Source organism: Microcaecilia unicolor, chromosome 7, assembly GCF_901765095.1.
Source record: "Microcaecilia unicolor chromosome 7, aMicUni1.1, whole genome shotgun sequence".
NCBI classification, from domain to species: Eukaryota; Metazoa; Chordata; class Amphibia; order Gymnophiona; family Siphonopidae; genus Microcaecilia; species Microcaecilia unicolor.
This window is the reverse complement of record NC_044037.1, coordinates 134988774-135016688: the sequence shown is the minus strand read 5'-3', so window position 1 is coordinate 135016688 and position 27915 is coordinate 134988774. Positions and strand designations below refer to the sequence as shown.

The window sequence follows — 27915 nt, the reverse complement described above, 5'->3', positions numbered from 1 at the left end:
CAAAAGCAGGGGGCGAGCTTTTGACTGGCTCCAGCAGAGCATAGCCGACATCAACGTATCAGTGCCGGGCGATCTGCTGGTCGGGGGGAGGTTGAAAGTTTTTCACCAAAGGTGGCCTCTTGTAACCTCCGACCGTTGGGTTCTTCAAATAGTCCGGCAAGGATACACCCTCAATTTGGCCTTGAAACCTCCAAATTGCCCACCGGGAGCTCAGTCCTACAGCTTCCAGCAGCACAAGCAGGTACTTGCAGAGGAACTCTCCGCCCTTCTCAGCGCCAATGCGGTCGAGCCCGTGCCATCCGGGCAAGAAGGGCTGGGATTCTATTCCAGGTACTTCCTTGTGGAAAAGAAAACAGGGGGGATGCGTCCCATCCTAGACCTAAGGGCCCTGAACAAATATCTGGTCAAGGAAAAGTTCAGGATGCTTTCCCTGGGCACCCTTCTTCCCATGATTCAGGAAAACGATTGGCTATGCTCTCAGGACTTGAAGGACGCCTACACGCACATCCCGATACTGCCAGCTCACAGGCAGTATCTGCGATTTCAGCTGGGCACACGTCACTTTCAGTACTGTGTGCTACCCTTTGGGCTCGCCTCTGCGCCCAGAGTGTTCACGAAGTGCCTGGCTGTAGTAGCAGCGGCGCTTCGCAGGCTGGGAGTGCACATGTTCCCCTATCTCGACGATTGGCTGGTGAAGAACACATCTGAGGCAGGAGCTCTACAGTCCATGCAGATGACTATTCGCCTCCTGGAGCTACTGGGGTTTGTGATAAATTATCCAAAGTCCCACCTTCTCCCAGTGCAAAGACTCGAATTCATAGGAGCTCTGCTGGACTCTCGGACGGCTCGTGCCTATCTCCCAGAGATGAGAGCCAACAACTTGTTGTCCCTCGTCTCTCGGGTGCGAGCGTCCCAGCAGATCACAGCTTGGCAGATGTTGAGATTGCTGGGCCACATGGCCTCCACAGTTCATGTGACTCCCATGGCCCGCCTTCACATGCGATCTGCTCAATGGACCCTAGCTTCCCAGTGGTTTCAAGCTGCTGGGGATCTAGAAGACATGATCCACCTGTCCACGAGTTTTCTCAAATCCCTGTATTGGTGGACGATTTGGTCCAATTTGACTCTGGGACGCCCTTTCCAAATTCCTCAGCCACAAAAAGTGCAGACTACGGATGCGTCTCTCCTGGGGTGGGGAGCTCATGTTGATGGGCTTCACACCCAGGGAAGCTGGTCCCTCCAGGAACGCGATCTGCAGATCAATCTCCTGGAGTTACGAGCGGTCTGGAACGCTCTGAAGGCTTTCAGAGATCGGCTGTCCCATCAAATTATCCAAATTCAGACAGACAACCAGGTTGCCATGTATTACATCAACAAGCAGGGGGGCACTGGATCTCACCCCCTGTGACAGGAAGCCGTCAGCATGTGGCTCTGGGCTCGCCGATACGGCATGTGGCTCCAAGCCACATATCTGGCAGGCGTAAACAACAGTCTGGCCGACAGGTTGAGCAGGATTATGCAACCTCACGAGTGGTCACTCAACTCCAGAGTAGTGCGCCAGATCTTCCAGGTGTGGGGCACCCCCTTGGTAGATCTCTTTGCATCTCGAGCCAACCACAAGGTCCCTCAGTTCTGTTCCAGACTTCAGGCCCACGGCAGACTGGCATCGGATGCCTTCCTACTGGATTGGGGGGAAGGCCTGCTGTATGCTTATCCTCCCATACCTCTGGTGTGGAAGACTTTGTTGAAACTCAAGCAAGACCGAGGCACCATGATTCTGATTGCTCCGTTTTGGCCGCGTCAGATCTGGTTCCCTCTTCTTCTGGAATTGTCCTCCGAAGAACCGTGGAGATTGGAGTGTTTTCCGACCCTCATCACACAGGACAAAGGGGTGCTTCTGCATCCCAACCTCCAGTCTCTGACTCTCACGGCCTGGATGTTGAGAGCGTAGACTTTGCCTCTTTGGGTCTGTCAGAGGGTGTCTCCCGTATCTTGCTTGCTTCCAGAAAAGATTCCACTAAGAGGAGTTACTTCTTTTTATGGAGGAGGTTTGCCGTCTGGTGTGACAGCAAGGCCTTAGATCCTCGCTTTTGTCCTACACAGATCCTGCTTGACTACCTTCTGCACTTGTCTGAGTCTGGTCTCAAGACCAACTTTGTAAGGGTTCACCTTAGCGCAATCAGTGCATACCATTACCGTGTGGAAGGTAAGCTGATCTCAGGACAGCCTTTAGTTGTTCGCTTCATGAGAGGTTTGCTTTTGTCAAAGCCCCCCGTCAAACCTCCTACAGTGTCATGGGATCTCAATGTCGTTCTCACCCAGCTGATGAAACCTCCTTTTGAGCCACTGAACTCCTGCCATCTAAAGTACTTGACCTGGAAGGTCATCCGTCTTTCGCAGCCTAGTGCAATCCCTCGTGCTCAGCCATCTGGATTACTGCAACTCACTATACGCAGGTTGCAAAGAACAAACACTGAGAAAACTTCAAACTGCCCAGAATACAGCAGCCAGACTCATCTTTGGAAAGCCAAAATATGAGAGTGCAAAACCATTACGAGAGAAACTGCACTGGCTTCCACTAAAGGCACGCATCACTTTTAAAGTATGCACACTAGTCCACAAAATCATTCACGGCGGAGCCCCAGCCTACATGACTAAATTAATAGACTTACCACCCAGAAACGCCAAAAGATCATCCCGAACCTTCCTAAACCTCCACTTCCCCAACTGCAAAGGCGTGAAATACAAAACGCTACATGCATCTACCTTTTCTCACATGAGCACGCAGTATTGGAATACACTGCCACGCAAATTAAGAACAATCAATGATCAAGCTTCCTTCCGCAGATCATTGAAGACCCATCTTTTCGAAAAAATTTACGGAAAGGACCAAAACACATAAAGTCCACACCTACTGTTCACGAATGCACCACACACTCACCTCTGAACTCTCATTCCTGTAACATCACATCATTCTTACCTTCAATCACAGAAAAATATATATCATATGTTCTTATGCCTTCTTATCGCCCTCTAAGCTCCCATTGTTTCCTTCCAATGTTTCAATGTTTTTTACTCCAGTGTTACATTCCATAACGACACCTCAATTGTTTTGCATAATTCTGAAAAATGTAATCCATAACCAATCTGTAACAAATTGTATTTCCAATATCTAACCCATATTGTAAGCCACACTGAACCCGCAAAAAGGTGGGAAAATGTGGGATACAAATGCAATAAATAAATAAATAAAAATTTTCTTGGTGGCAGTTACTTCAGCTTGTAGAGTCAGTGAGCTTCAGGCCCTGGTAGCCCAGGCCCCTTACACCAAATTTCATCATAACAGAGTAGTCCTCCGCACTCACCCTAAGTTCTTGCCGAAGGTAGTGTCGGAGTTCCATCTGACCCAGTCAATTGTCTTGCCAACATTTTTCCTCGTCCTCATTCCTGCCCTGCTGAACGTCAGCTGCACACATTGGACTGCAAAAGAGCATTGGCTTTCTATCTGGAGCGGACACAGCCCCACAGACAGTCCGCCCAATTGTTTGTTTCTTTTGATCCCAACAGGAGGGGAGTGGCTGTGGGGAAACGCACCATATCCAATTGGCTAGCAGATTGCATTTCCTTCACTTACGCCCAGGCTGGGCTGGCTCTTGAGGGTCATGTCACGGCTCACAATGTCAGAGCCATGGCTGCGTCAGTGGCCCACTTGAAGTCAGCCACTATTGAAGAGATCTGCAAAGCTGTGACGTGGTCATCTGTCCACACATTCACATCTCATTACTGCCTGCAGCAGGATACCCGACGCGACAGTCGATTTGGGCAGTCAGTGCTTCAGAATCTGTTCGTAGGTTTAGAATCCAACTCCACCCCCCCTAGGCCCATGTTTTATTCTGTTCCAGGCTACACTCTCTGTTAGTTGGATAAGTTTTTAGGTCAATCTCAGTTATGTCCTCACCGTTGCGAGGTCCAATTGACCATGTTTGTTGTTTTGAGTGAGCCTGGGGGCTAGGGATACCCCATCAGTGAGAACAAGCAGCCTGCTTGTCCTCGGAGAAAGCGAATGCTACATACCTGTAGAAGGTATTCTCCGAGGACAGCAAGCTGATTGTTCTCACAAACCCGCCCGCCTCCCCTTTGGAGTTGTGTCTTCCCTTGTCTTTGTCTTGCTACATACGGGACTGACGAACAAGAGCCAGTTCGGTCGGGAAGACGGCCGCGCATGCGCGGTGCGCATGGGCGCACGAGGACTAGCAAAGGCCTTTGCTAGTGAAGTTTCCGATTGGAGGGGCTGCCGTGGACGTCACCCATCAGTGAGAACAATCAGCCTGCTGTCCTCGGAGAATACCTTCTACAGGTATGTAGCATTCGCTTTCCCTTAAGTGGATCTAAGTCGACTATATTTCTAAATGCCCTAATTAAATTTGTAGCCTCCTAATTAGTTCAAGGGCCTATAAATTAGAGATTAGGCCAAAGGTGGGCGGGAATAAAGTCTAAACTGAGGCTTCCTGTGCCTATTAGCTGTGCTTTATATTGATACTGTAGTAACTATAAAATAGCCCCCTTAAATGCTAGCCCATAGAACTGTAACAAAACTTTTATATGCTACAAAAAACTGTTGCTTAAACTCCTTTGCTAAATGAGCAGAGTAACTTTAAATCACTGGGGTTACCTATTTAATTCTAAGTCTACTTTTCCTCAAGTTTAAAAACAATTGCCCAGCAAATTCTTACCATTCTTTGGGTCCCTTATTAAGATGGGTTATACATATATCTACAATCAATGATCTTTGCCTGTGGAATTGTCTCTGCTGTATGCGTATACTTTTCCCCACAGACAGTTTGGGCAATAAGGCAAGCCTCTGGAGTAAAATGCTGTTAACCATGGAAAGGGCTTTTGATTGTTGCTTTCTATGAAGATAATTTCATAATATGGCAGCTAGGCTATTGAAGGCACCTAGATGTATGTGTTGCTCTAAATTCATAAAGGCAATATTTTCCCTATCTCCACAATATTCATCTGGCGGTAGGAAGTACAATTAGCTGCAGCTGCCAGTGCAGACCCCGGTTATTCAATGCTGGGCCATTTCCGGTAAACTGGTATTGAAAATCCAGGGTTTGGGGGGGGGGGGGGGGGGGGGTTGGCTCTAACTTAACCTGCTATGTGAATATTCAGGCTGGCCAGATAAGTTAAATAGTGGGCAAAGATTGCATTGCTTTTTATGCTGTCTGATTTGCCCGCTAAGCTTAGCCAGCCAGTGCTTGAATATTTGGGAATAGCCAGCCATATCAACAACAACAACAACCATTTCTAAAGCGCTACTAGGGTTACGCTGCGCTGTACAATTCAAACATAGAAGGACAGTCCCTGCTCAAAGAGCTTACAATCTAAAAGACAAGAGAACAAATATCGTGCGATATAGAAGTGTATTTTCAGAGCACCTAGACTTACATGGAGGGGGATAATCAAACAGGGGCGCCCATCTCTAAGGATGGCCCCGTAAAGGGGCAGGGCAACCCATATTATCGAAACAAGATGGACGTCCATCTTTCGTTTCGATAATACGGTCGGGGACGCCCAAATCATGAAATTTAGGTCGACCTTAGAGATGGTCGTCCCCGGTTTTCGGCGATAATGGAAAGCGAGGACGCCCATCTCAGAAACGACCAAATCCAAGCCATTTGGTTGTAGGAGGAGCCAGCATTCGTAGTGCACTTGTCCCACTAACTGAATGGAAAAAGCCCTTCCCTTACCGATCCGGAAAGGAAAGGGCATGCATGAAGGAAATTGCATGCAAATGAGCTGCTCGCTGTTAGTGCATTTGCACACGATTTACTTCCTAAGGAGGGGACGCGACAGGTCCAAAATGTGGATGTTTCTGTGAGAAGGACATCCATGCCTTTGCTGTGCCTCTGACACCCTCTTTATTTATTTATTTGGATTTTGGATCACAAGCAGCAGCATCAGTGGGATTTGAACCAGCCACCTCTGGATTGCAAGACCAGTGCTCTAACCACTAGGCTACTTTGCCACTCCTCCACTCTACTCCACTCCATTGAAATTTGGCCGTCCCTGTGGGGGGGCAGTTGAGGACGTCCAAAATGTTTGAAAGAAGGACGTCCACGCCTTCATTGTGCCTCTGCTGACACACACATACCCCCCCCCCCCCCCCCCCACACACACACACAGGGATGGCCAAATTTCAAGGGAGTGGAGTGGAGGAGTGGCCTAGTGGTTAGAGCACTGGTTTTGCAATCCAGAGGTGCCAGTTCAAATTCCACTGCTGCTACTTGTGATCCAAAATATAAATAAATAAATAAATAAAGAGGGTGTCAGAGGCATAGCAAAGGCATGGATGTCCTTCTCACAGAAACATCCACATTTTGGACCTCCTCAACTGCAGTCGCAGAGACGGCAGCATGGCAAAGGACATACTCTAAAAAAAAAAGGCAAAAGTTTTTGAAGTTGTTTTTTTCGGGGTGGGACGTGGTTAGTGACCACTGGGGAAGTCAGGGGAAGTCATCCCTGATTCCCTCCGGTGGTCATCTGGTCAGTTCAGGCACCTTTTTAATGCTTGGTCATGAAAAAAAATGGACCAAGTAAAGTCGTCCAAATGCTCGTGAGGGACACCCTTCTTTTTTCCATTATCGGCATAGGATGCGCATCTGTTAACCACACCCCCGTCCCGCCTTCAGTACACTGTCAACATGCCCCCTTGAACTTTGGTCGTCCCTGCGACAGAAAGCAGTTGAGGATGCCCCAAATCGGCTTTCGATTATTCCGATTTGGGCGACCTTAGGAGAAGGGCGCCCATCTCCCGATTTGTGTCGGAAGATGGGCGCCCTTCTACTTTGAAAATAAGCAGGCTAGTTACATAGAGGGGCATAATTGAACGAAAACGCCTATCTCCATGGGCGTTTATCTCCGAGAACGGGTCCGTGAAGGGGCGGACCGAACCGTATTTTGGGAAAAAATAGACGCCCATGTTTTATTCAACAATGTGTGAGCTGGGCGTTTTTGTTTTTCAGCGATAATGGAAAATGAAAGCGCCCAGCTCAAAAACGAATAAATCCAAGACATTCGTGGGAGGGGCCAGGATTCGTAGTGCACTGGTCCCCCTCACATGCCAGGACATCAACCGGGCACCCTAGGGGGCACTTTTACAAAACCAAAAAAACAGGTAAAAGAGCTCCCAGGTGCATAGCACCCTTCCCTTGTGTGTTGAGCCCCCCAAATCCCCCTCAAAACCCACTGCCCACAAGTCTACACCATTACTATAGCCCTAAGGGGTGAAGGGGGGCACCTACATGTGGGTACAGTGGGTTTGGGGGGGTTGGACGACTAATAAGCATTAAGCAGCACAATTGTAACAGGTAGGGGGGATGGGCCTGGGTCCACCTGCCTGAAGTCCACTGCACCTCCTAACAACTCCTCCAGTGACCTGCATACTGCTGCCAGGGAGCTGGGTATGACATTTGAGGGTGAAAATAAAAAGATGTGAAACATCATTTTTTTGTGGTGGGAGGGGGTTAGTGACCACTGGGGGAGTCAGGGGAGGTCATCCCCGATTCCCTCCAGTGGTCATCTGGTCATTTAGGGCACTTTTTGAGGCCTTATTCGTGAAAAAACAGGGTCCAGGAAAAGTGTCCTAAATTCTAGCTAAAAACGCATACTTTTTTCCCATTATCAGTGAAATTCGCCCATCTTTGTTCGGCAGATAACCACGCCCCAGTTCCGCCTTCACCACACCTCTGACACGCCCCATAAACTTTGTCCGTATCCGCGACGGAGTGCAGTTGAAAACGTCCAAAAATCGGCTTTCGATTATACCGCTTTATTCGTTTTTGTGAGATAAACGTCCATCTCCCGATTTAGGTCGGAACTTGGGCGTTTTTCTCGTTCGATTATAAGCAGGATAGTAACCTATGGAATTTTGTACGTCTAAATGCTTTGAAAATGAGCCCCGTATGCACTAAATGCTAATATTCAGCAGAGATATCCGGCTATTTTGCCCTGAATATTAGCACTTAGCCAGCTAAGCGCTATTTAACAGGCCAGGAGCCATTCCTGGCTGGTGGTTGGAAGGTGGGGATAGTGCTGGGCAGACTTATATGGTCTGTGCCCTGAAGAGCACAGGTACAAATCAAAGTAGGGTATACACAAAAAGTAGCACATATGAGTTTATCTTGTTAGGCAGACTGGATGGACCATGCAGGTCTTTTTCTGCCGTCATTTACTAGTTACTATATTACTATGTAAATAGCGCTGAATATCGGGCCCTGTGTGCTTGTATAAAATAGCCTACTCAAACACTCCCTCACAAACTTACACCTGCTCCGAGGCAGGTATAACTTTATGCATATATATGCTGGTAAGAATCAATGCATATGTGCATATGTTATAAATTCACACAAAGTACTTGTTTTGCTTATGCCTCATCTGTTCATCACCTTGGGTATGCCTACACATATACCCCCAGATTCTCTATAGTGTGACTTGAATTGTATGTGCAAATCAAGTCATATTCTGAAAACAATCTTAAGCCAATCAGTGCTGATAATTGCCACTTAAGCAATTATTGACACTAATTGGCATTAATTAGAATTTATGCGCACAGCTTTCTAAGCGTATTCTGTAAAGTGATGCACATAAATTCTCAGATGCAGATAGGAAAGGGAGGCATGGCCATGGGCATACATGCTGTTACAGAATACACCTGGAGCTCCTAACTTAGGCATAGGCATTTGGTGTAAATGCCCGTGACTAAATTTAGGCACTGGAATGAGTGCTAGATGTATTCTATAAACTGCGCCTAACTTTAGGTGTAGTTTATAGAATATGCCTAGGCTTATTTTTTTCAGTGCTGATTTTAAGGTTACATATATAGAATTTAGCCCATATAGCAGAAAAGTAGGTGCTATGTTCCTTGAGGGAGGTCTTTTACAAAGGCTCCCTAAATGCTAGAGATTACCATAGAAATATATGGGCATCTCTAATGTTTAGCACGTGCTTATTTTTAGCGCACACTTAAAACGCTAGTGTGTCTTTGTTAAAGGACCCCTGAGCACCTAAATTTATACTTGCAGACTCCCAGGCAACTCTATACACATTTACTTGAATGTGTAAAATACTAATCTATATGCTGAAGTTTCTTACAGAATTATCTCCATATGACAATATAAATGTAGTCAATGGATTATAATCTGCTTGATCTTGTCTCAGATATGGTAGAAATGATGCTGATGCAGAATGCTCAGATGCACCAAATAATTATGCAGAACATGATGCTGAAAGCCCTGCCACCAATGGCCTTTTCTCCCTCAAGTAATACCAACATGCATGCCTTTCAGCATGTTCAGCAGGTAAGAGACCGAGGGCTTGATTTATCAAGTGTTTTTTTCCACTCAAAACCTGAAAAGAATACCTTTAATAAAGATAGCCTTTATTCTTCCCAACCCAATGGAAGTTGCAAAGAATTATACAAAAGGGGTTGAAAATGTTGGTCTGCCTTTCTAGGGGGGAAAATAATGCTCCAAAATCTAATGGAATGGGATGAAACTTGTCATAAAGGAAAAACTGGTAAAAAGATATATTACATTTGAAGATGGGCCAAATCAGACAAATAAGCCCCCAAAATGCATTTGTATGGGAGAATGAATTCCTGCTTCTGTAGCATAGAATCTTAGGGATTCTTTTACTAAAGCATGCTAATGGATTTAGCATGCGCTAATGATTAGTGTAAGCTAAATGATAAGAAGCCCACTATATTCCTATGGGTGTTTTATCATTTAGCGAGCACTAAATCTGTTAGCGTACCTTATTAAAAGGACCTCAGAGTGAACTGTAACAGAAAACAGGAAAGGTAGTTTAAAAAGTTGATTTACGTACTTTTCCAAACCTCTAAACTACCCCACCCCCCAAAATGGCTCCCACAGCCCAAAAACTACACCCACAACTGCCCCACCACTCCGCAAACCACATTATCGCCACACACTACTTCCTGAAACAGCCCCACCCCCTATGTAACTGCCCCAATACAATGCAAACTGCTTTCACACCCAAAACCTAACTGCTCCACACCCAAACACTACCTCCCACAACTGCTGCACCACCATGCAAACTGTCTTATCCACAAAAGAATACCCACTGCAACTGCCCTACCAACTGCTGTCAAACCCAAAATCTAACTGCCTCATCCCATAAGAAAACACCCCACAATTGTCTTACCACCCTGGGAGTAGTAAATTTAAAACAAATCGGAGAAAATATTTCTTCACTCAAGGTGTAATTAAACTCTGGAATTCATTGCCAGAGAATGTAGTAAAGGTGGTTAGCTTAGCGGGGTTTTAAAAAGGTCTGGATGACTTCCTAGTCCATAGACCATTATTAAACTGTTTCTGAGATAAGCAGTATAAAATGTTTTGTACATTTTTGGGATCTTGCCAGGTATTTGTGACCTGGATTGGCCACTGTTGGAAACAGGATGCTGGGCTTGATGGACCTTTGGTCTGTCCCTGTATGGCAATACTTATGTACTTATGTAAACTGATTCCACCCAAATAAAACTTCCAGAAACTATCCAACCACTCCCGAACTGCCCCATACCCACAACCATACTAACTCTATGCAACTGCCCTATCACATTGCAAACTGCCTCCACCCCTTCCAAAACACCTTGGTACTGCCCCACCACCCCCAACTGAACTACCACCCTACAAACTGCCCTGGCACCCTGCAAATTGCCCCATCCCCCAAAACTCCCCTAACAACTACTCCACCACTCTGCTAACTGCCCCAATACTTCCCTAACAACATCCAACCCCCAAACCTTCCCACACACAAATGCCTAGCCCCACAATTACCCTTTCAAAAAATACCTTCAGTTATGCAGAGGAGTTAGAAACAATATCATCAGACTGTTGTATCTTTTTTTTTCTCTTACCTGTATGCAAATGCAAAGGTAAAGTGAAGATCTATTCATTGGAGGATATTTATTCCCATTTAATTTGGTATTAGATATGAGGAAGGAGCAAATCAGATTCTTTATTTTAGGCCCATAGGAAACCAAGAGTGGGTTCTTATTTAGCTGAAAGTAAATGGGTTAATTATTCCTAAAGTAAATTGCCTGTGCACTAATTAATACATGTTCATTGAATAACAAAGCCAGATCATTTCATGATTAAAATTTTTTAAAGTCTGTGGATATGCTGTTTATTACAGAAGTTTGGTTAACCCAATACTGTTTTTGTGCCGGTACACACCGGTACAGCATACTGGCACCTTTTTCTGAGGGCCAGCTCACCTGCCCGCCTTCACCTCCCCGACTTTCCGTTCATGCTCCCTGCGTTGAAATCTTCTATTTACCTGAAGTCGCGGCGAACCGGCAGTGAAAGCAGCAGGCAGGCAGGCTCGCCTCCTCGTTGCTTCCCTTCCCTCTCAGCGTCCCACCTTCCTCTGATGTAATTTTCTTTTCTGCGAGGGCGGGATGCGCTCAGAGGGGGAGAATAGGGGCAAAAGAGAATCGCTGGACATGGAGGGGAGGAGAGGGCAGGGGAGAGAGGAGAATCACTGGACATGGATGGGAGGGAAGGATAGGGGCAAAGGAGAATCGCTGGAGATGGATGGGAGGGGAGGCCAGAGGAGAATCACTGGACTTGGATGGGAGGTGAGGGCAGGGGTGAGAGGAGAGTTGCTGGACATGGATGGATGGAGGGGAGGGCAGGAGAGTTGCTGGACATGAATGGAGGAGAGGGAAGACAGGAAGGAGATGCACATGGATGAAGGGGAGGGGAGGGGAGAGAGGAGAAATGCTGGACATGGATGGAATGGAGGGCAGGGAAGAGAAATGTTGGAGGGAAGGAAAGACAGAGGAAGGAGATGCACACGGATGGAGGGGAGGGGAGAGAGGAGACATGCTGGATGTCCCGTCCTGGGTCCTTACCTGTGCTCCCGCGGGGGGGAGTGATGGTTGGCGGGGCTCGCGGGGTCCAGGGCGGCAGAGACGAGCCGCCGACGGGGCCGGCGCTGCCGCGGGTCGGCCCGAGGCCGGCGACCCGCTGGAACGAACGCCAGCCTCGGAGAGGGGAACACGCCGGCCAAGATGGCGGCGCCGGCGTCGTCGTCTCCCTGGCCTGGAGCGGACCAGCGAGCAAGCTCCGCCTACTCGCGCCGGATTGGCGCATTGAAGTGGAGACTCCGCCTGCAAGGCAGGCTGGCCAATCCAGGCGCTCCTTGCCTGCCAAGGCCGGGGGGATTGGCTCCTCTTCCAGAGAGGGGATGGACTGGCGGGAGATTTAAACAACGGAACGGGAAGGTTCCAGTGCTTCCGTTTCAGATGTCAGAAGCCGACACAGGGGATCTCGGAGTGTTGCCCTTCAGAGCCTGTGTTCCTCTTCAGCGCTAGCCGTCCTTGCTAGCCACCTTCAGAGACTGTGTTCCTCTTCAGTGCTAGCCGTCCTTACTAGCCACCTTCAGAGACTGTGTTCCTCTTCAGGCTAGCCGTCCTTGCTAGCCACCTTCAGAGACTGTGTTCCTCTTCAGGCTAGCCGTCCTTGCTAGCCACCTTCAGAGACTGTGTTCCTCTTCAGGCTAGCCGTCCTTGCTAGCCACCTTCAGAGACTGTGTTCCTCTTCAGGCTAGCCGTCCTTGCTAGCCACCTTCAGAGACTGTGTACCTCTTCAGCGCTAGCCGTCCTTGCTAGCCACCTTCAGAGACTGTGTTCCTCTTCAGGCTAGCCGTCCTTGCTAGCCACCTTCAGAGCCGGTGTTCCTCCTCAGTGCTAGCCGTCCTTGCTAGCTGCCCTTCAGAGACTGTGTTGCTGACTACCAGCCAGGCCGGCCGTCACCCCGCGGTTCCAGCAGTCCTGCTGGCCGCCTGCAGCTGGGGGCTCAACCCTTGGTGAACGGCGGTCGCCGCGGGTGAAGATTCGGGGTGCGCGGCTGTCCTTTGAGGTCTTGCGGGGCCTCAGGGAACCTAAGGGCTCACCTATAACAGAAACAGGACAGGAAACGGAAGCCATGAGCTCGCCTACGCAGCCTGATCTACGGGACCTAGCCAAGGTACTTCAGCAACAGCAGGAGCAGTTGAACGCCCTATCAGGGGCGCTCCAAAACGTGTGTTCTCAACTTTCCACGCTTTAGGTACAGAACCAGGCCGCTGCGGCCCAGGGGGCCGCAGCGACTCCCCATTCGGGAGGGTTCCGCGCGGACCTCGGTTCCCTGAGCCGGCACGATATGATGGGGCCCCCGGAGGGTGTCGGGGGTTCCTCATCAGTGCAACCTGACCTTCCGGATGCAACCGGAGGCATTTGCTTCAGACCAAAGCAAGGTGGGATTTATCATGGGCCTGTGCGAGGGGAAGGCCCTGGCATGGGTGTCACCGTTAAACGAACAACAGGACCCCATCTTGGACGATTACGGCGAATTCCAGCGCCGCTTCCGCATGGTGTTCAACCTTCCGGGCAGACCGTCTTCTGTGGCGTCGGAACTGCTGCGGATTCAACAGGGGGAGGGGACGGTGGCGGACTATGCCATTCGTTTTCGGACCCTAGCCACGGAACTGCGCTGGAATCAGGAGTCCCTGGTGGCCATATTTATGGAAGGCCTGCAAGAGCGGATCAAGGACGAATTGGCAGGAAGAGAGGTCCCGGGGCAGTTGGATGCACTGATTTCGCTCTGTATACGAGTAGATACCCGGTTCCAGGAGCGAGCTAGAGCCCGGGCGGAACGGCAAAAGTGGGCGCAGGGTGCCTCCCGGACCGGTAAAGGCCCGTCCCCCCACCGTGGGAACCGGGACTCCAAGGGGAATGGGGAGGAACCGATGGTGATTGGCCGGCAACGGCTGGCTCCCTCAGATCGGAAGAAGCGCTTGTGGGACGGACTGTGCCTCTATTGCGGTGAGGCAGGGCATTTTGTCCGTACTTGTCCCGCTCGGGCGGGAAACGCCTCCCCCAAGGCACCTTGAGGGGAGGGGTCTTGGGGCATTCCGCTCCCCTACCGGCTTCCCTGATAATACTGCCAGTAACTCTACGTTGGCACGAGACCATGATCCAGACCCAGGCCCTGGTGGATTCTGGGTCAGGGGGCAACTTCATTGGGCACGAACTACTACTACAGATGGGCTGGCCCACGCTTCCTCGTCGACCGGCGTTGCAAGTCACCTCTATTCAGGGAACTACCTTACCGCAGCCGGTCACGGACATCACCCCCTTTTTGGGACTTCAGGTAGGGGAGGATCACCAGGAGGAGGTTCAATTCCTGGTGCTGCCCCGGACCATTCACCCGGTGGTCCTAGGGTTGCCCTGGCTACGGTGTCATAATCCCGTGATTGACTGGATCGGGGGAAGGATCCGGTCTTGGGGTGACACCTGTCGGGAGACTTGCTGCAGGGGCCGGACCGGCGGCTGCCCCGCATTAACTATGGCGCCGAGGGGGCCCGGGCTGATCTAGGCCAGTGGCCTATCGGGACTTCATAGATGTATTCAGCCCCGTGGAGGCGGAGAGTCTACCGCCTCACCGCTCATTTGACTGTGCCATTAGATTGATGGCAGACACTATGCCACCCCGGGGCTGACTGTATACCTTGTCCCGGGGAGAGTCCAAGGTGATGCAGGAGTACATCCGGGAGAATCTGCAGAAGGGGTTCATCCGTCCCTCTACGTCCCCTGCCGGGGCCGGATTCTTTTTTGTTACCAAAAAGGATGGCTCCTTGAGGCCCTGTATTGATTATCGAGGATTAAATGCCATCACCATAAAGGATCGGTTTCCTCTACCGCTCATTCCTGAACTCTTTGACAGGCTGCAAGGAGCCCAGATATTTACTAAGTTGGATCTGCGGGGGGCCTACAATCTGGTTCGGATCCGGCAGGGGGACGAGTGGAAGACTGCATTTAATACTCACGAGGGACATTTTGAGTATCGGGTGATGCCGTTTGGACTATGCAACGCCCCCGCGGTGTTCCAGCGATTCATCAATTTTGTGCTCGAGGATTTGTTGAACTCCACGGTGATAGTATACCTGGACGACATCCTGATCTACTCCAAGGATCCCGCCGAACATGTGGGGCATGTTCGTGCGGTGCTGCAACGGTTACGGCGGTCTCGCCTGTTCGCCAAGCTCAGTAAGTGCGTTTTTCATCAGCGGTCTCTGCCATTTTTGGGACATATACTCTTACCTGAGGGGTTGCGGATGGAGCCTGACAAGCTCCGCGCTATTCGGGAGTGGCCGCAACCGCTGGGATTGAAAGCGCTACAGCGTTTTTTGGGATTTGCGAACTACTATCACCAGTTTATTCCTCAGTATTCACAACTGACGGCGCCGTTGACGGCGCTCACTAGGAAAAACGCGAATGTCCGGGATTGGCCGCCAGAGGCGCAAGTGGCTTTCCGCCAGGTAAAGGAGGCGTTCAACTCAGCGTCCATCTTGTCAGCCCCGGATCCAGAGAAACCCTTTATTGTGGAAGTGGACGCATCCGCTTTGGGAGCCGGGGCGGTCCTCTCTCAGGTGAATCCCAAGGGCCGGCGCCAACTTTGCTCTTTCTTCTCTCGTAGATTCTCCCCGGCGGAACGTAATTATACAGTAGGGGATAGAGAACTCTTAGCATTAAAGTTAGCCCTGCAGGAATGGAGACATCTGCTGGAGGGAGCTGAACACCGGTTCACGGTGATCACTGACCACAAGAATCTGCTGTATCTTCAACAGGCTCAACGGCTCAATCCCCGACAGGCCCGTTGGTCATTGTTTTTTGCCAGATTTCATTTTCAACTGGTCTTTCGGGCGGCTGCTCAGAATACCCCTGCGGACTCTCTCTCCAGAGCATTTGAGGTTCCAGAGGAGACCAGGGAGATCCATTCCATGTTGGATCCGGCATGCCTCAGCGCGGCTGTGGGGGAAGTCGCTCCGACGAAAGAAGTAGTGCCGGCCGCCGATCGAGCAAAGGTAATGCAATGGGGGCATTCATCCAGATGGGCCGGGCATTTCGGGTATCAAAAGACTCTTCGTCTCATTGCCCGACAGTATCGATGGCCTCAGATGAGGCGAGACATTCTTCAATTTGTCACCACCTGTCCTGTGTGCGCCCGAACTAAACCAGTAATTGGGACCCCCATGGGGAAGTTACAACCACTGTCCGTACTGACAGTCCCCTGGACAGAGCTATCCATGGATTTTATCACCGACCTCCCCAGCTCCCGGGGACACACGGTGATTTGGGTGGTAATTGACCATTTTTCCAGGATGGCCCATTTTGTTCCCTTGCCGGGACTTCCCTTGGCGGTCTCCTTGGCCCAACTCTTCATTCAACACATTTTTCGACTTCATGGGCTGCCTCTTCGGATTATTAGTGACTGAGGACCACAATTCACCTCACGTTTCTGGAGGGCCTTGTGTACAGCATTGGGGGTTAAGACCCATTTTTCATCAGCGTACCATCCTCAAACCAATGGCATGGTCGAAAGGACGAACCAAACATTAAAGAGGTTCTTGCGAGCATTTGTCAACAAGCGTCAAGATAACTGGGTCTCCCTGCTTCCTTGGGCCGAGTTTGCATATAACCACAGCGTCCACTCGGCCTCGGGAGACTCTCCATTCTTCTTGGTATATGGACGACATCCTCGGCTTCCAGCACCTTTCCCGTCTGGATCTCCGACCCCCATGGTTAATGTAACTCTGGCAGATCTGCAAAGGGTCTGGGAGATGGCCCGAGAACAATTGCAGAGGGCAGCTGCCAAATACAAGATCTTCGCAGATCGTCGCCGGCGAACCGCTCCAGTCTTACAACCAGGGCAGAAGGTGTGGTTAAGCACGAAATACCTCCGACTCCGGGTGCCCTCTCGGAGATTGGGACCTCGGTATATTGGACCATTTGCAATCCAATCGCGAATTGGAGCTGTGACATATCGGTTGCGATTACCTAGTACCCTGCGGGTGCATAACGCCTTCCATATTTCCCTATTGAAAAGTTTTCGAGGATCTCGATGGCACCCCCAACGGCAGGAAGCCGAAGCTCTAGAAGCAGATCCCGATCCGGAGTATGAGGTGGAGGATGTGCTGGATTCGAAGAAGCGGCGGGGAAGGCTATATTATTTATTGTCCTGGAAGAATTTTGGTCCCGAAGACAACTCCTGGGAGCCCGCGGCGAATGTACATGCACCAGAGTTGATCAGAGCCTTCCACGCCCGGTCTCCTTCCAAACCCGGGCCCGGGGAAAAGGGGGCATCCGGGGAGGATACTGTCCCGTCCCGGGTCCTTACCTGTGCTCCCGCGGGGGGGAGCGATGGTTGGCGGGGCTCGTGGGGTCCAGGGCGGCGGAGACGAGCCGCCGACGGGGCCGGCGCTGCCGCGGGTCGGCCCGAGGCCGGCGACCCGCTGGAACGAACGCCAGCCTCGGAGAGGGGAACACGCCGGCCAAGATGGCGGCGCCGGCGTCGTCGTCTCCCTGGCCCGGAGCGGACCAGCGAGCAAGCTCCGCCTACTCGCGCCGGATTGGCGCATTGAAGTGGAGACTCCACCTGCAAGGCAGGCTGGCCAATCCAGGCGCTCCTTGCCTGCCAAGGCCGGGGGGATTGGCTCCTCTTCCAGAGAGGGGATGGACTGGCGGGAGATTTAAACAACGGAACGAGAAAGGTCCAGTGCTTCCATTTCAGATGTCAGAAGCCGACACAGGGGATCTCGGAGTGTTGCCCTTCAGAGCCTGTGTTCCTCTTCAGTGCTAGCCGTCCTTGCTAGCCACCTTCAGAGACTGTGTTCCCCTTCAGCGCTAGCCATCCTTGCTAGCCACCTTCAGAGACTGTGTTCCTCTTCAGGCTAGCCGTCCTTGCTAGCCACCTTCAGAGACTGTGTTCCTCTTCAGGCTAGCCGTCCTTGCTAGCCACCTTCAGAGACTGTGTTCCTCTTCAGGCTATCCGTCCTTGCTACCCACCTTCAGAGACTGTGTTCCTCTTCAGGCTTGCCGTCCTTGCTAGCCACCTTCAGAGACTGTGTTCCTCTTCAGGCTAGCCGTCCTTGCTAGCCACCTTCATAAGTACATAAGTACATAAGTAGTGCCATACTGGGAAAGACCAAAGGTCCATCTAGCCCAGCATCCTGTCACCGACAGTGGCCAATCCAGGTCAAGGGCACCTGGCACGCTCCCCAAACGTAAAAACATTCCAGACAAGTTATACCTAAAAATGAGGAATTTTTCCAGTCCATTTAATAGCGGTCTATGGACTTGTCCTTTAGGAATCTATCTAACCCCTTTTTAAACTCCGTCAAGCTAACCGCCCGTACCACGTTCTCCGGCAATGAATTCCAGAGTCTAATTACACGTTGGGTGAAGAAAAATTTTCTCCGATTCGTTTTAAATTTACCACACTGTAGCTTCAACTCATGCCCTCTAGTCCTAGTATTTTTGGATAGCGTGAACAGTCGCTTCACATCCACCCGATCCATTCCACTCATTATTTTATACACTTCTATCATATCTCCCCTCAGCCGTCTCTTCTCCAAGCTGAAAAGCCCTAGCCTTCTCAGCCTCTCTTCATAGGAAAGTCGTCCCATCCCCACTATCATTTTCGTCGCCCTTCGCTGTACCTTTTCCAATTCTACTATATCTTTTTTGAGATACGGAGACCAGTACTGAACACAATACTCCAGGTGCGGTCGCACCATGGAGCGATACAACGGCATTATAACATCCGCACACCTGGACTCCATACCCTTCTTAATAACACCCAACATTCTATTCGCTTTCCTAGCCGCAGCAGCACACTGAGCAGAAGGTTTCAGCGTATCATCGACGACGACACCCAGATCCCTTTCTTGATCCGTAACTCCTAACGCGGAACCTTGCAAGACGTAGCTATAATTCGGGTTCCTCTTACCCACATGCATCACTTTGCACTTGTCAACATTGAACTTCATCTGCCACTTGCACGCCCATTCTCCCAGTCTCGCAAGGTCCTCCTGTAATCGTTCACATTCCTCCTGCGACTTGACGACCCTGAATAATTTTGTGTCATCGGCGAATTTAATTACCTCACTAGTTATTCCCATCTCTAGGTCATTTATAAATACATTAAAAAGCAACGGACCCAGCACAGACCCCTGCGGGACCCCACTAACTACCCTCCTCCACTGAGAATACTGTGTTCCTCTTCAGGCTAGCCGTCCTTGCTAGCCACCTTCAGAGACTGTGTTCCTCTTCAGGCTAGCCGTCCTTGCTAGCCACCTTCAGAGACTGTGTTCCTCTTCAGGCTAGCCGTCCTTGCTAGCCACCTTCAGAGCCGGTGTTCCTCCTCAGTGCTAGCCGTCCTTGCTAGCTGCCCTTCAGAGACTGTGTTGCTGACTACCAGCCAGGCCGGCCGTCACCCCGCGGTTCCAGCAGTCCTGCTGGCCGCCTGCAGCTGGGGGCTCAACCCTTGGTGAACGGCGGTCGCCGCGGGTGAAGATTCGGGGTGCGCGGCTGTCCTCTGAGGTCTTGCGGGGCCTCAGGGAACCTAAGGGCTCACCTATAACAGAAACAGGACACTGGACATGGATGGAGTGGAGAGCAGGGAAGAGAAATGTTGGAGGGAAGGAAAGACAGAGGCAGGAGATGCACACGGATGGAGGGGAAGGGAGAGAGGAGAAATGCTGGATATATATGGATGGAAGAGAGGGAAGACAGAGGAAGGAGATGCACATGGAGGGAAGGGGAAAGAGTTGAAATGCTGGACATGGATGGAGAGGAGGAAAGAGAGAGGAAGTGAGATGAACATGGATGGAGGGGAGGGGGAGAGGAGAAATGCTGGACATGGATGGAGGGAAGACAGAGGAGGAGATGCACATGCATTTAGGAGAGACGAGAAATTCTGGACACTGATAGAGGGCAGGGGAGAGAGTTGAAATGCTGGATATAGATGGAGGGGAGGGAAGAGAGAGGAAGTGAGATGAACATGAATGGAGGGGAGGAGAGAGGACAAATACTGGACATGGATGGATGAGAAGGAAGAGAGAGGAAGGAGATGCATACTGACAGAGATGAGGGAAAGGGAAAAGAGGAGAAAAACTGCACATGGATAACAAGAACTGGATCCACTCTATACCTCCTCCAGTCAAGTCTGTGAAGGACCCAGCTTTTACCTATGGATCTAGAGCAAGAAATGAAGAAGAAAGTAGGAAAATAAAGAAATAAATGGAAAGGAAGCCCTGGAAATGGAGTTAAGTGAACAGATAGAGAGCAGCAGAATCAGAGACTAGGACCAACATGATCAGAAAAACAAAGTCACCAGACAACAAAGGTAGAAAAATAATTTTATTTTCATTTTAGTGTTTGGAATATGTCCAATTTGAGAATTTACATCTGTCTTTTTTTTTTTTTTTGCACTGTGTACACTGGAGCTGTAACAGGTTACAGAAATTATTTATAATGAAAAAAATCACAAGTAATTTTTGCTCCTATACTGATAACTGTTTATATGCACCATGGCTGGTATAGGGGGTGTGGCTACCATATGGGCAGAGCCATAGATGGTGACCCCCACCCATAATGAGTACCAGTACCTTTTGTCCTACAAGAAAAGCAATGGGTTAACCTCACAGGAAGGACCTGTCTTAGTAGAAGTTTACGATTCACTTTTACAAGTATGTTGATATTCAATTAATACTTCAATCCAGTATATATATATTTTTATTTTATATATGCAGTGCTCAGTGTTTGTTATCGTGCTTCATTACCATTGTGAATGGTCACAGTATACAGCCCGACAACCCCTGACCATCATCGCACTGTGCCTGCCTTCCTACCTACTCTGTTAGAGTTTAAGCTAATTTTGTCTGAGTATGAAAAAAATGAGGCTGGTAGGTGCGGCACTTATCTGTTCTGCGTGTTCAATTCCAGCGCTGGGTTGTATCTGCAGCTGTGTTAAAAATGGCGTTTCATTGCTATTCCCAACGTGGGGCCACATTTCACCATAACGACGTTCTCAAGGGAACTTATCTGTAAAGCTAAAACATAAAACATGCAGCACTTTTATATCTAGCGTCCTATCTGTTAAACCTTATTGTTAGGCTGATACAAATCGCCATAAACTATTATGTTAAGTCTCATCTACTATAATAAAACTCACCCTCAACGTTCTGAGGACACTGACGTCAGTGAAGCCAAGCTCTGACTTCCTTCAAAAAGGTTCGAAGGTTCGTGGTGGTGAAGCCACCAAAATCGCTCCGGGCCCCGCCCTCCAGGGCGGAGCAATAGCAGAACAACGAAGGGGTTGGCAGGGAGGGAGGCGGGGGGTGGGAAATCGCTACGGGCCCCGCCCTCGAGGGCGCAGCAATAGCAGAACAACGAAGGGGTTGGCAGGGAGGGAGGCAGGGAGGCAGGGAGGCGGGGGTGGGAAATCGCTCCGGGCCCCGCCCTCGAGGGCGGAGCAATGGCAGAACAATGAAGGAGTTGGCAGGGAGGCGGGGGGTGGGAAATTGCTCCGGGCCCCGCCCTCGCGTCAAACGTCATGACATTGGGGGCGGAGCAATGCCAGAACAACGAAGGGGTTGGCCAGGGTGGGAGGGAGGGGGGTGTTGGCGACGAAAACCTTGCTAGCGCCCGTTTCATTTGCTCTGAAACGGGCTTCTTTTACTAGTTTCTTTATATTATAAATCTTTTTCGGTCTTACCGGGAGTGAAACCATGTCAAGCTCCTCCCTGCCTTCTGAAACCTGACGCATGCTCTTTATGGTTACCTTTATAGGCAACCACATAGCTGTTAGTGATTTTTTTGATTGCTAAAAGGATGATGTTATATTGTAGCCATTCAATCTCTTTATTTAGTCCAACTGGTTGTACTGTGTTCCATTGATAGATTAATTTTTGTTCCAGTCGGGTGCAGTGCTGCTGTAATATCACTACCCCACCTCAAATGCACTTGAGTCAATACTACATTTTTAAAATCTGATTCTCAGTGACCCTGCATGACCCAATGCGCTACTAAAGGCGCTTCCATTTTCTGTAAGCGCAAATTGCTTAAATGTTCACCAATACGCTGTTTGACTTTTCTTTTAGTCTGTCCAATGCACCATTTCCTGCATGGACACTGAATAGCATACACCACTTGTGCTCTGTTGCAGTTTGTTTTGGTTCTTAAATAGAACCTCTTACTATTGCTAGGATTAATTACAAATTTCACTTCCATGGCGTAGGTACAGTAAATACAATTTGAACACCTATAGTGACCTGTTTCTTCAATATCCAATACTTCTTTAACTGTTCTGAAAGCAGATAATACTTCCCCCATGTTTTTAGCCCTTTTATATGCAATCCTAAGTCTGTCTTTGAACTGGGAGTGAAGTTGAAGAATAGGCCAGTATTTGTGAATAATTTTTGCTATCTCGGTATCTCTTGAAGAATAAGGTAATACACATTGTAATGTTTTATAGGATTCCTTATGAGAAGACCGAGGCGACAATAGCCACTCTCTATGAGCATTATATGCTCTTTTCCTCGCCTCTCTGATCACTTTGTGTGGGTATCCACGTTGTTTAAATTTCTGAACCATTTGATTAGCTTGTTGTTTGAAAACTTGCTGTTCACTGCAAAGACGTTTAATACGCAAAAACTGTCCCATGGGTCCCCTCTCATACACAATCACCAATCATTAACCTTCTCATAAATGTAGCATATTATGTAACCAAGGGCCAACTTAATAGCATTGCACTCAGATTAATATAGTTCAACTTTCACTGATATTACACAAGTTAACCGTTTACATAACATTTAGCTCCAAATATAACAGTTCCTCTTCGCTGATATTACTTCAATCAAATGTTTAGAGAGCGAGCGGCTGCGCCAAACCACCCTCCCACATTCTTGATTAGAAAATAACTTGCGACAGTTCAGGAGATCTTCCCCAAAACAAGCAATGTGATGAACCAATTTTCAGAAAGACGCTATTGCTGGTAATGAACCTACACAAATCATGTTTCGCTCGTATGAGCGTCATCAGGGCTCTGCATAATAAAAAGAGTTACACTTCAAAACTGAACCCAAACATTCTTTCAAAAGTTACATCACATTTAACATCAAACCCGATTCTTAAATGTCCTACTGGCCATACACGGGTCACTGGGAACTCACACTCTTGCTCCAAAACTAAGCAGCGGAAACTTAATCCACGACGACAACCCCTACGTATGGAGCGTGTCAGGATTCTCTTCTATATATCCTCCTCAATTTAAAGGGCAAGCCACTCAATTTCCCTGTTGAGACCTTGCGGGCAATGGTCTGCCATTGACAGATAATGCGCTACTCTTTCCTTAGTAGCATTAAAGAAACATTACCCACCCCTCCGGGAGCTCTAATCGTCTGCAGCACTACGAACCTTAATTCGTGAGGTGCATGCCATGCTTGTAGCCAATGAGATATGAGTGGGGCTTCCACACGTTGCAGCCAAATGTTACTCAAGTGCTGGGCAGTACGGGTTTTAACTTTCTGCACCACTGCCCAATGTACCACAAGCCACAAGGGCAAGTGATACCATATATACATTGGGCAGTCAGTATGCCTCCGTAATTGAAATGTATGACCTTGCCATTTAAATTGAGGAGGGTATATAGAAGAGGATCCTGACACGTTCCATACGTAGGGGTGGATGTCGTGGATGACGTTTCCACTGCTTAGTTTTGGAGCGAGAGTGTGAGTTCCCAGCAACCCGTGTATGGCCAGTAGGACATTTAAGAATCAGTTTTGATGTTAAATGTGATGTAACTTTTGAAAGGATGTTTGGGTTCAGTTTTGATGTGTAACTCTTTTTATTATGCAGACCCCTGATGATGCTCATATGAGCGAAACATGATTCGTGTAGGGTCATTACCAGCACTAGCGTCTTTCTGAAAATTGGTCCAATGTATTGGATGAAGGATTGCTGTTGATAAAGGATTTTACAGGCATATTTGGAGTGTGACTGTGTGGGAGCCATTGGTTCAGTGCTGAAGGAGATGATGCTGATATACAATGTTTTGGAAGACTCTGAAGTGCAGCACTGACGGTGATTAAGTTCATTGCATTGCTTGTTTTGGGAAGATCTCCTGAACTGTTGAAAGTTCTTTTCTTTTCTTTTTTTTTAAATATCTTTATTGAAGAATGACACACCAAACAAGCAGGTAAGTACAAATATAATACGTCAAACCTCCAAGGCAAACTGCAGAAAATAGGCATAATACGAGAACTAGTCACCATCGTATGCCACTCACTTTTTTATTTTATATCCCTCCCTGCCCCTCCCTCCCCACCTCAGTCCGTGCACCCTGAGTTAGGCATGGATTGCTTCGTTAAGTAACCCTGTAGCTTTTTCCAAATGCCCAAATATCAATTAAGAGGTGGTCCTGAAGGCATGCCTTTGCCAAGATGGGACAGTCTCAACACCTAGTTCAAAAAACCGGAATAGGTAGAATATATTATCAAACAATGTCTCTTTCTACCACAACTACAACTTGTTAGCAAGCTACACAGGCCAATTCTGGGCAATACACATAATGTGGAGAAAAAAAGACATCAGGTATAACAGACCACCTCTTTATCAAAGGACAAGCCTTTTGTATAACGAGGGGACCGTATCAATCACGTGTCTTGAAAAAAAACTCCACACTATTTTTTACAATCTCTAACTTGCCACTAGCTTAACCATGTACCTTGTCAACACTTGTAAAGGAGATTCAAACAACAAACTCTAAATGCAACACCTCCCAGGAGGCCATCTGCAACATTCTGGCCCTCCATTCAGCAAATGTGGAGGGGTCCTTCCCCAACTAGTGGTGTAACACTGCCTTCCAGGCCATGATCAATGCCAATAGAACAAATCTTTGTTGATAGTCTAATAGGCCCTGTGTACCAAGTGCAGAGCCCAGCCCCAGAAGGAGGGTTGCATATGACCATTCACATGATATTCCCACTACAGCCTCTATGGCGGCCAGCACCCCAGACCAAAAAAGTTGCAGCTTAGCACACTCCTAGAAATGGTGCACCGTAGTACCCTTACTTATTTCGCATTTGTCACACATCTCTGTATCTACTACTACTACTACTATTTAGCATTTATATAGCGCTACAAAGCGAACGCAGCGCTGCACAAACATAGAAGAAAGACAGTCCCTGCTCAAAGAGCTTACAATCTAATAGACAAAAAATAAAGCAAGCAAATCAATTAATGTGTAGAGGAAGAGGAGAGGAGGGTAGGTAGAAGCGAGAGGTTACAAGTGGTTATGAGTCAAAAGCAATGTTAAAGAGGTGGGCTTTCAATCTAGATTTAAAGATGGGCAAGGATGGGGCAAGACGTAGGGGCTCAGGAAGTTTATTCCAGGCGTAGGGTGCAGCGAGACAGAAGGAGCGAAGTCTGGAGTTGGCAGTAGTGGAGAAGGGAACAGATAAGAAGGATTTATCCATGGATCGGAGTGCACGGGAAGGGGAGTAGGGAAGGACGAGAGTGGAGAGATACTGGGGAGCAGCAGAGTGAATACATTTATAGGTTAGTAGAAGAAGTTTGAACAGGATACGAAAACGGATAGGGAGCCAGTGAAGCGACCTGAGGAGAGGGGTAGTATGAGTAAAGCAACCCTGGCGGAAGACGAGATGGGCAGCAGAGTTTTGAACCGACTGGAGAGGGGAGAGGTGACTAAGTTGGAGGCCAGCAAGAAGCAGATTGCAGTAGTCTAAACGAGAGGTGACAAGGGTGTGAATGAGGGTTCTGGTAGAGTGTTCAGAGAGAAAGGGGCGGATTTTACGGATGTTGTAAAGAAAGAAACGACAAGTCTTAGTGATCTACTGGATATGAGTAGAGAAGGAGAGAGAGGAGTCAAAGATGACCCCCAAGGTTACGAGCTGAAGAGACAGGGAAAATGAGAGAGCCATCAACAGAAATAGAAAACGAGGGGAGCAGGGAGGTGTGTTTGGGGGGGAAAATGAGAAGCTCGGTTTTGGTCATGTTTAATTTCAGGTGGCGTTGCGACATCCAGACAGCAGTGTCAGACATTTAGAAATATATACATCATGCAGAATCTTAAATTGAATTTCATGCAAGCCTGTATTAGGAGTAATTTGAAAAGCCTGCTCAAAAACATGAAGATAGATCTTTATCAGTCAGTGTTTCTCCCAGACTTGAACTCCACCTCAGTGCTAATTGGTCCATAAGACCTGAAACCTGAAACTCCCTGCCCATTCTGTACCACACTGAGAGTCTGTTTAAAGAGGATGGCATCTGCATAAACTTGGCGTCCAGTTTGGAGAAGGCTGGGTATTGGCCTCCCCTACTCTTCAGAGAAGACATAACATAATGTCTTAGTTGGAAACAAGAAAAAAGAAAGTTAGAGGGCAGACGCCACCTACTCTGACATGCATGAAAGGATGGTATATTACCCTCCCCCAACTCCACGAACTGTCCCACATATCTACAACCCTCTCTCTTCCACAATTCCCAGATACTAAAACCTATTCCCGTGGGGAAATTTGGATTTTTTTTTTCAAAAGCTCTAGAAATGGTGAAGCTCCCACAGCACCCCCCAACCTTGACCTCTGTCAGGTTCTCAGGTTCAGAGCCCGCGGGGCCGAGCTCTGGAGCAAACGTGAGCCCTTGGGCTGCTGCCGAGGAGCGACAGCAGCAGGCAAAACCCACCAACCAACACTGGGTAAGCACACCGGCAGGGACTGTAGGCACTGCCCAGCGAACCGGAACACATGGACTGGAATCCCCTGGACTGGAGGACACAGAACTGGAACACTGGACTACAATCCCCCGGACTGGAGGACACAGGACTGGAACACACACCGGACCGGAACACACTGGACTGGAGCACACTGGACTGGTCCGCACCGCTTCACCTGCACTTAGCTACTAAGCCCCCCAGAAGTTGAGCTCCTGGGTTCGAGTAGCCGGCAGGACTTACTGGATACCGGATGACACAGGGACCAGGACTGGAAACAGAATCTTGACTGGCAGGGCCCCTCAAACTGGACTCAGGAGCTTGGCTGGGAGCGCCCCGCGAACTGGACTTTAACTGAGGCTTGGCAGAACACACCCTTTGGACAGGGATCGGAGGCTCGAGCGGAAGCGCCACTCGAACTGGCCTTCGGAGCTTGATTGGAGGTACCCTCCAGACTGGAAGCGGAGGTGCCACCTGAACCACCCTGTGGACTGGCATCGGAGGCTTGGTTAGAAGCCCCCCTCGAACTGGACTCAGTGGCTTGACTGGACGGGTCACTTGAACAAGAACCGGAGACTTGACCCGAAGCGCCACTTGCACAGGAATCTGAAGCTCCATCGAAGGCTTCCCTCGGACTGGACTCGGAGACTTCAAGGGACATGCCATTTGAAGGAGGACTGGAGGCTCGACCCGGAGCGCCACCTGCACAGGAATCCGAGGCTCCGTCAGAAGCACCCCACGGACTGGACTCGGAGACTTCAAGGGGCATGCCATTTGAAGGAGGACTGGAGGCTCGACCTGGAGCGCCACTTGTATAGGAATCTGAGGCTCCGTCAGAAGCACCCCACGGACTGGACTCGGAGACTCGAATGGAAGCGCCACCTGAACTGGCATCGGAGGCTCGGTCAGAAGCGTCCCTCGGACTGGACTCTGAAGCTTGGCTGGACGTGCTGCTCGGACTGGATTCAGAGGCTTGTCTGGGCGCGCTGCTTGAACGGGACTGGACCCCTGCTGGGCCCAGAGCGTGGAATTCCCAAGACGTCTCCTCTCAGCGACAGCTTCAGGAGTATCCCACAAAGCTGGATTCAAGACCAGGCTGCGGCGATATTCAGCGAGCGTGATAAAAGGGTCCATATCTGAAACTGGGTTTTCAGCGATTCCAAGCCACCGGACACGTTTTCTCTCAGCTGCCGCTTCAGGGGTCTTCTTCAAAACAGGATTAGACAAAAGTTTCCCACGATACTGACGAAGAGTCATAGAAGGATCAAGAACA

At 49.2% G+C, this 27915-nt stretch overlaps 1 protein-coding gene across 3 annotated transcripts in view; it reads left to right on the top strand.

The window, feature by feature from the left end:
- Nucleotides 1-27915, top strand: part of C7H21orf58 (chromosome 7 C21orf58 homolog) — an 872003-nt gene that overhangs the window by 454086 nt on the left and 390002 nt on the right. For all 3 annotated transcript variants that reach the window (XM_030210678.1, XM_030210677.1, XM_030210676.1), the window contains exon 6: nucleotides 9223-9362. In XM_030210678.1, the coding sequence (XP_030066538.1) occupies nucleotides 9223-9362 (140 nt within the window). The remainder of the gene's footprint in view (nucleotides 1-9222; nucleotides 9363-27915) is intronic.